At 39.1% G+C, this 9,007-nt stretch overlaps 1 protein-coding gene across 2 annotated transcripts; it reads left to right on the top strand.

Moving 5' to 3' along the window:
• Nucleotides 1-1,441: 1,441 nt before the first annotated feature.
• On the top strand, nucleotides 1,442-7,972 carry SPINK1 (serine peptidase inhibitor Kazal type 1). Of its 2 annotated transcripts, none has more exons than XM_057541787.1 (4): nucleotides 1,442-1,507; nucleotides 3,223-3,250; nucleotides 4,734-4,840; nucleotides 7,850-7,972. In XM_057541787.1, exons 1-4 carry the CDS (start codon nucleotides 1,449-1,451, stop codon nucleotides 7,917-7,919), a joined length of 264 nt encoding a protein of 87 aa, XP_057397770.1. In that variant the 5' UTR covers nucleotides 1,442-1,448; the 3' UTR covers nucleotides 7,920-7,972. The 2 variants fall into 2 exon arrangements, with proteins under 2 accessions (XP_057397770.1, XP_007194256.1); XM_007194194.2 differs by having other exon boundaries at nucleotides 1,449-1,503; nucleotides 3,219-3,250.
• Nucleotides 7,973-9,007: the final 1,035 nt, after the last annotated feature.

The raw sequence follows: 9,007 nt of genomic DNA, 5'->3' as shown, positions 1-9,007 counted from the left end.
TCACGGGCCTAGTTGCTCCGTGGCATGTGGGATCTTCCCAGACCAGGGCTCGAACCCGTGTCCCCTGCATTGGCAGGCAGATTCTCAACCACTGCGCCACCAGGGAAGCCCAAAAAATTTATTTTTATTATTATTATTTTTTTTAAATTTTTTGTTGCATTGGGTCTTCATTGCTGTGTGCGGGCTTTCTCTAGTTGCAGCAAGTGGGGGCTACTCTTCGTCGCGGTGCGCGGGCTTCTCATCGCAGCGGCTTCTCTTGTTGCAGAGCACGGGCTCTAGACACACTGGCTTCAGTAGTTGTGGCTCACGGGCTCTAGAGCGCAGGCTCAGTAGTTGTGGCATGTGGGCTTAGTTGCTCCACAGCATGTGGGATCTTCCCAGACCAGGGCTCAAACCCGTGTCCCCCGCACTGGCAGGCAGATTCTTAACCACTGCACCACCAGGGAAGTCCCCCCAAATCCCTAATCTTTTAAAAAGGGCACTATGCCTGCCTAAACTTCACCCTGGTGAAAGATACTATCTTATTATACCCAACGGTAAACAAACCTCCCCTTTACTCCAGAGAGAGACACTATTCCACCTCCCAAGGCTGTTTGTTATACAAACCCTCTTGAAAAAGTTGTTTGAAACACAGGCAGTGTCTCTACCCATGAGACATGCAGAAACATGAGAGATAATTGAGAATTGTCTCCCCAAACCACACATGACAGACACAATGCATATTTTAAAATGAAAGACCAACACTTTGAGGTAGGTACTATTATTATTTCTGTTCTCAGATGAATATACTGAAGCTCAGTGAAAGTGAACTACTTGTCCAAGGACAAAGAGCTGGTAAGGGTCGCTGGTGAGCCCACTCTACCCTGGAGCACACACACACCTTAGGGAACTGAGTCCTCCCTACCTCTACCCTGTCCCTCTCTCAGCTACTTTAGGCTTTGTGAGTGGGTGACAGAAAAAGAGAGAAAAGAGAGAAAGAATAAAAAATGGAAAAGCTGAAGAAAAGGAAGAAAGAATGAAGGGAGTTTTTTAGATACTCACACCTGTTCATACACCCAGAACTACAGAGTACAAGGACCTTGGAGTTCACCTTACAGATGAGAAAACCAGGGCTTGAGAAAGGAAGGGCCTCTCCATAGTCACAGAGGAAGTTAGGGCAAGAACCAACTAACTAACCACTAGTCATCTCTTCCTGACAGTCTTTACCTTGCACATTTTAGGCCCAAGGCATTCCTCTCACCTTTCTTAACACTGGTGCTGTGCCCCAAACCTGGGGGCCAGGCTATGCTATGGAGTCAATCAATAACCAAGGAGATCTGTGACAAAGGGCAGTAGGTGGAGACTGGGATACCATCCTGCCTGTATGAAACTTCCAGTCCCAGGATTCTAGAGAGAAGTGGTAAGTTGAGTTCAGTTTTTGACTGAGCTCTGAAGCCAGCACTCCAGCCATGAAGGTAGCCAGCATCTTTCTCCTCACTGCCTTGGTCCTGTTGAGTTTATCTGGTAGGTGGCTTTGCATATTTTTCTGATTTAAGTAAAACCTTTTTGACCTGTTGCTTTACTGACCACATTACTTTCTAGACTTAGAGTCTACTCTTGGACAGATCTTTGGGTCCCAATCAGACGAAATAAGATCAGTGGATGAGAATTATATATAGCAAGAGGGATTTTAACATAACACAGGAAAACAATGTTACTAGTGAGAACTGCCCAGACATGAAATGGTTTTCCCCAGGTAATGAGGCTGACTCTTTGTCAGAGATATGGCAGAAAAAAGAAGGGATTATTTCAATATCAAGTACACTTCTAACTCTGTAAATGTTTAAGGCCAATTTACAAATTTTATGTTTTCATGGAATTGCATAAATAGGTAACAATGATTTCCAGTTATTCCAGTATAAGGGCAGAGTTTGATTAAAATTTTTATTTTTGACCTACAGAGTATTTCTAGAAAAAATATTCCTCTTGAATAGACGGTATGTTTATATCTTCAGACTGTCTTAATAATGTTGACAGATGATCTGAACCCCTGGAATTGGCATCAGCTTCCTTTTTGTCTTTGGAGATGGTTAACACTTTTAACTTTTTATCAGATCTAGCAAAGAAACCTACTGACAGCCAAATCAGCACTTTGCGAAGAAAAGGAACAATACTATTTGTTGTATTTGCTAAATATTTATGGGAGCAGTGGTCCCTTTTCCCCTTCTCATGCATATGAATTAATACATATAGATGCCTGTGGTGACCACCTGCTCATTAAATTTTAGACTCAACTAGATTCTAAAATTCAGTGGGACTCTCACCGCATCAGGTTCTGACTATTCCAGGGGACTTCTTCTCCAAGCCCCTAACTGTCTCACTACTTTTCAATACATTTAGGTAGGAAGAACTTCCTTTAGATGACCTCAGGGATTGTTAGTATCAAAATCAAATCTCACCAACATTTCTTCCTCTGGATACTATCAAATTAGTTCTCCTTCCCTGCAGTGAGCTCACCCACAATCACCATCTCCTACACGATGTCAGCAAGACCTGCTATTTCCTAGAGAATGAAGCATGGCAATTTTAAGTATCTACCTGTAAATTCAAGAAATGTGAATTGAACTAATGGTCAGTATAATGCAATGGAGAGAAGGAGCTCTTTGGGAACTGAAGGTAAATTGTCAAAAGAGCTCCATTTTTTTAAAAACATTACTTACAAAAGAAGACTTACATGTAAGTGCAAAAGTTAGTTTTTCATCAGAAGACCTGGTTATTGCTAGTGTTCACAGCTAGTTATAGAAACTTTCCATATCTTTATCTATAAACTGAGATAAAGATACTTGTATTTCCTACATCACTGTGAGATCAACAAACTGGTTGTTACCACAATGTCAATGAGCGTTCAGAAGGTATTTGCTCTGTGCCTGACACATTTGAAGCAGTAAGTACATCATTTCTATTTTCAAGGAAATGGGTCAACTTGTCTTAAATATCAAATTGAGATACTTTGATCCTAATCAAATTTTTGCGTAATTTTTTTGAGGTTTCAGCAGGCAGGGAGTGAATGGACACCAATGAGATATACTTGAAAAAAAATGGTAATAAGAAGGGGTGGGTGGTGGAAGAGGAAGCAGAGAAGTCACAGACTTAAATGGAAGCAGAAAATTCTGAATGAGAATACATTAGGCTTCTCCCATTCATGACCCAACTTGACATGTCTGATTTATGTTTTCTAGGTAGTACTAGAGCTAACTTCCTGGAAAGAGAGGTAAAGACAATTTTGTTATTTTTTATTTCTGGGGCTAAGACTGTTTGTTCCACCCAAAGCATAGTCTAACTCACCTTTCAATTTAGCCTGAAGTTAATATGAGGAGTATGAATGCTGGCAAGACTTAACCCATTAAATGTGGATAGTAATTGTAGTTCCGCCACAGGCGCTTATGGTGAAGGACAAATTCACTGATAAACAGGCAATTTCTCTGTAGTCATATTATGCTTGCTGTGAAGGAGTTTTTATATATACTAGGGCTACCTGGTAGGACAAGGATTTTAAGTGGAAACCTTCTAAACATCACTCCAAGCAGCCTTTCCTCCTTACAGCCAGTTTGACCATGTTGGCATAAAGTTCTCTTCATCAACAAGGTGGAGCTCTAATTTATAATGAGCAAATAATAATAATAAACTAGGCTCTTCCTCTAGAAAAATATTCTATATCTAACTTTTCCAGTTTTTCTTGTACTTATAATGTAAATTTCAGTAAATTTGGAGACCAGAGGAAGAAGTGTCCCTCTTCTCGTTACATTTATATTTAGTGCGAAGGCCGATGGCAAACCAAAAGTGTATAAGTAAATAAATTACTACATTGGTGATGTGTTATAAAGAAGTTCTGGTTCCATTAGAAACCTAGCCTAGTTAAATCAGGGAAGGTGCGCTAAGTCAGTGAGATTTATTTTCAGCCCTGAAGGATAAATGAGTGTTAGCAAAGGGAGAAGTAGGAGAGTAAAGTGGTTAAGAGCTAAAGCTCAGGACCTAGATTGACTGGGTTTAAATCCTGGATCCAGTAATTATTAGGTGTGTGGCCTTGGGTGATTCAATCTCTTTGTGCCTCATTGTCTTTACCAGAAGAACAGTATAATAAAAAGTTCATAGGATAGTTGTAGAGTTTAAACATAATAATACGTGAAAAGCACTTAGGACAGTGTCTGCCCTGTGAAAGTCATTTGATAATTACTAGTTCTTACTGACAGTAGAGAAAACAGGCTGTGCAAAAACCCCAAGGGTAGAAGGCACCGCGTGTCTTTAATTGACTTAGAGAAGACCAGCGTGACAGGACTACCGTGTGCAAGGAAGAACATGTCCCAAGGTGTGGCTGACCTGAGAGAGCCAGCACAGGTAGTAATTGTAAATTTGAACATTATCTCACTCACTTTATTCAAACCTCACAACGCCATGATGAGATAGGTAGGGAAACAACATCATTTCCGCTTTGCAAATGAAGTGACTGTGGTTCAGAGACACCAAGAGATTTACCAACGTCACACAGCTTGCAGATAGCAGAGGCATTACTTAAAACCAGGTTTTCTGACTCCAAATTTTGGATTCTTCCTCCTGGAACACTTAGTATCACTCTCCCAATCACAATCATGCTTCCATCTTTAAGTCGATCAACTCCAGGGAGATTTTAGAGACTTTGCTATAAATTCAAAGAATGAAAAATGATGGGAAATGATTCTGTTTCATTCCATTTTTAGGCTAAATGTACAAATGAAGTGAGTGGATGTCCCAAGATTTATAACCCTGTCTGTGGGACAGATGGAGTTACTTATTCTAATGAATGCATGTTATGTATTGAAAATAAGTGAGTACAAACTTGAATTTCTTTTAAAATATATGTTTTAAGCTAGAAGTCTTCAAATTTTTACATATATTATCCTTTTAAGCCTCAAAGAATATACCAATAACATTAATCTCACCATGAGAGAAACAAAATACCTAGTTTTCCCCCAAACAATTCTTGATTTCTTTTTCTCCTTATTATATATGTTATGATTATATATAGAGGTGTGCATGTGTGTGTATGTGTGTGTGTGTATTATGATAGAAAGTAGTATTTATTATGTCAAGCACATGCGAGGCACTTAATATTCACAATGACTCTATGAGGTAAATAATACTAAGCTTATTATACCCATGAAGAAATTGAGACTCAGTTAGTTTAAATAACTTGCTCAAGATCACCCAGCCATGAGTGGCAGATCTGGTACAAAATCCTTGCTCTTTCCACTATACTTTAAAGTCAGGTACTAGACTAAATATTTGTGAGATCCAGAAGAAAATCCAACATGCTTTGTCTCCCAGTTTGCTTACACTCAACGCTAACACGGTGTGGTCAATGGTAGTATAAGCAAAGTGCTCTGAGAGCACAAAATGAAAAAGAACTAATTGTGCCTGCTAGGATTTGGAAAAGTTTGAGGTTTTCTCTAGGACATAAAGAAGGAGAGAGAGGCATTTCAAGATGAAGAAAAAACTGAACAGAAGTGAGAAAGGAATTAATAACATGGTGCTGTATAAAAGGTGTTAAAGAAAGGACAGTGGGCTAGAGGAAGGAAAGTGTTTGAATGTTTCTTTCAATTAATTTTAAAAAAATCACTTCTATGAAAAAAACACAACCTTTTATAGCGAACAAGAGATAGTCTGGATTTTTTAAAGACCACATACCCAAAATACCATTATACTTAAAAATTCATTCTTGGTGATAGCAATGATTGTGTTCACTAAAGCCCTAAAGTATGCAAATATGAATTATATAGATTAGGTGACCAAAAACATATTTTTGTAATACTTTATGTAATACTTTATTTATGGATGTGAGACCTAGCCTCAGTGGAGTTTCTGAACTGATTGTAGGTGGGTAGGTGATGGGAATTAGACTCAGGTACTCAGAGAAATAAATTCGCCACAGATTTTCTGTCTTACTCAGCTGCTGAACACTTACGTGCCAAGCATTGTGCTAGTGTCCTCTGCTTTCCTAGTGGATATAACTAAAAGAAAATAGCACAAATAAGGTAGCTTCTTGTAACTTGTGACAAATGCCATCAAATGAGGTGTGAGCAACATGCTACAGGAGTGAAGGAAAAATACAGATTGCTTCTTACTGAAAGGGTCAAGAAAGGATTCATGAAAAGGGTGTCATTTAAACTGGACTTTGCATTTTCATAGCATCACAAAAGCGTTCCAGGTTAAATAAAGGTGTAGAATGATCAAAACAAATAAAAGAAATTCCACAAGTGACCCAGAAAACTCTGTTATTTTGGAACTGATGTGGTATTAAGACTTTGATTTAGGTTCAAATGACTGCATGCATTCCGCATCTCTAATTCCTTGTACCATGCACCCTCTTCTTGGTCTGCTTTAAGTCATTTCAGAAAATTCTCAGTATTTAACAAGGATTGTGGAAATAGGTCCCCAGGGAGAAACATCTAATATCCTGAAGTTTTAGGCCCAAAACATTGGATGTTCTGCTTTTTCAAAAAAATTTCCACATTAAAGACTTGTAAAAGGAACTTGAAACCACGTGTTAATTTTCTCATGGCCTATGTTCTTGACATTAAGGTCAAACATCATATTTCCATCCAAGGGGAGGAGAAAGCAACACAACAGCCTTGAGACTTGGGCAATTTCCAAGTGCCAAGATCAAAAGGCCCAGTATTTAGAGTGAACCATTGGAAAAATATGAGCATAGAGCTGGGACACCCTGTTTACTTAGACTTTAAAACCTACCAGTTCTACCTGCTCTTTCTATTCTTTTAAAATTATGTAAATATGGGAGCAACATTTGAATGCCAGAAAATGTAACTTCTCTTCCTATATTTCTCTGATAAGAAAACAGGTCTAGAGGGAAAATGTGTCTTTTTCAAATGCAACATATTTTCAAATGTACCATTTTGCCTTTCCTCTACTGCCCATTAAAAGCCCCAAACAAATACATTGTATGGTTAACTACAGCCAGGCTCTGACCTTAGTTGTTGAGCTTTGAGATGGGTAGACAAACAAGGGCTTGCATCTCCTTGATCATTAAGTGCTTAGCAGATATATTCAGTAAGAACTTTTTTTCTAATTCCTGTATGTCTTCTTAGGAAATCTATACTGGCAAATTCTTCTCTATAGACTAGTATTCTCCTGTAGAACTTTCTGCAATGACAGAAATGCTGTCCAATATGGAGGCCTCTAGCCATGGTACCAGCACTTAAAATGTGGCTACTATAACTGAAAGCCTGGATTTTTAATATTACTTAACTTTAACTGATTTAAATTTAAATAGTTATATGGGATAGTGAACAGCACAGCTATGGAAAATAAGCCAATCCGTGGGCTCTGTCTAGATGCTAACTAAAGCAGCTATCATATGGGACAAGGATATAATTTCCTTTTGCAAGATCTCACAGATGAGAATCCCCAGAGTTCTAAGGCAAAGGATCAATCAATTAGAAGGTCCTGAAGTAGCCCAGGCACCAGCTAAGATGGAGACCTGGTGGCTAGGACAATGACGTCAGAAGGAAAAGAAGCAACAATGGATTAAAGATTAATTTCAGAAGCTTTTTATAACGCCCTGCTACATCTGTAAACTCTGTAAGGACGGACATTTTTCCCTTTTGTTGTTTCCTTAAGGTATGTTATAGTTCTCAATCAATATTTGAGGAGTTAATGAATAAGTGAATGAGTAAATGAATAAGAGAAATAGAAATGGAAATGAATCTCAAACCTCTCTATTTTAAATAAAGCTGATCTTGTTTCCTCGTTTTTCTCCCATTGTCACGTTTTATCAGCAAAGTTTAAGCTGATTTTTTTCCCCCAATCTCTTCTATAGGAAACACCGGATTCCTGTCCTCATTCAAAAGTCTGGGCCTTGCCGAAAACCAAGTTCTGAAATCCCATAAGAACACTATGATGCGGTGGCTGGCCTGATTGCTGAATAAACTGCATCTAAACACTTCCTGTTGCTCCCATATGCTTTTTCCTCAAAGGCACGTTTGATTATACTGGGGACGGAGGATGGAGGCAAACTCAGAGTAAACCAAGTTTTACAAAATCCAGCAATCCTGTAATTTTGGACAGGGTTTCCTTCATGCTTTTTCCTTCCCCATCTTCCTCACATTCTGAGGACTGTCTCAGGAAATGCGATTGCAGATATTAAGTGACAGGACATGATCGATCATGAATACATGTAATCCCATGAGGACTAGACTAGCATTTTAAGAAACAGTTGGAAAACTCTCAGTCCAGAAACATGTTGCCCATCACCTTTCACCGACTGAAATAATTCCTTTAGAGTTCCTTGGGATTTAACTGAGCATCTATTGTGCCTGGCACTGGTCTAGGTACAGAGGCATATGATTTTGAAATGCTGCCTGTCTGGTGAAACAGAGTTTAGTATTAAGATTTTCCATATATCTAACAATGTAGATTTCAGGTGAGACACAACTTTTTCAAAGAGGCTCTGAATCATTGAGGAAACCAAAAAAGCTACATTTTCTCAACTATGCAGGGGAGGAGCCTCTGCATTCAGCCTTAATTCTCCCCCAGCAGAGGCCATTCCCTACTAGTTACTGAGGTGAGTAGCAGTGATGTAGAGCTCCCCATTTTCCCTGGTAGCCTAAGGACTATATCTCAGCCTTGACTTGGAGATCTGCTTCTTTGGGTCTGACAGGTTTGTGCTGAGATAACCAAAGAAGAACTAAGACCTCATTGTGAATTAACTTTTACCACCAAACCATCCCCAAGAGATGATTTGCCATGGAAGGAAGGGACTACAGACCAGATGAACTGATCGTGAGGCCGCTGTGTAGTTCACTTTGCTTTACATATGAGCCACAATAACCCTGTAAGGTTATCCTTATCTTGTGAGTAAACTTAGAAAAGTTAAGTAACCTGACTAATATCACCAGCAAATAAGGTGGCAAAGTTAGGCTTTTAATTCAGGGCTGACTCCAAATCTAATGCTTCCTAGTCTAAACCACAATCACCC

The sequence above is a fragment of the Balaenoptera acutorostrata genome, chromosome 2, assembly GCF_949987535.1.
Source record: "Balaenoptera acutorostrata chromosome 2, mBalAcu1.1, whole genome shotgun sequence".
Lineage (NCBI taxonomy): Eukaryota > Metazoa > Chordata > Mammalia > Artiodactyla > Balaenopteridae > Balaenoptera > Balaenoptera acutorostrata.
The sequence above is the reverse complement of the archived record's forward strand: the minus strand, read 5'-3'. Positions and strand labels throughout refer to the sequence as shown.

What these genes read in the sequence shown, in the direction of transcription:
- SPINK1 (XM_057541787.1), top strand. Translation starts at nt 1,449, where the DNA reads ATGAAGGTAGCCAGCATCTTTCTCCTCACTGCCTTGGTCCTGTTGAGT. An exon ending in CTGTTGAGTTTATCTGGTAG is followed by an intron (nt 1,508 to 3,222) that starts GTGGCTTTGCAT and finishes TTTTCTAGGTAG; the next exon opens with TACTAGAGCTAACTTCCTGG. An exon ending in ATGTTATGTATTGAAAATAA is followed by an intron (nt 4,841 to 7,849) that starts GTGAGTACAAAC and finishes TCTCTTCTATAG; the next exon opens with GAAACACCGGATTCCTGTCC.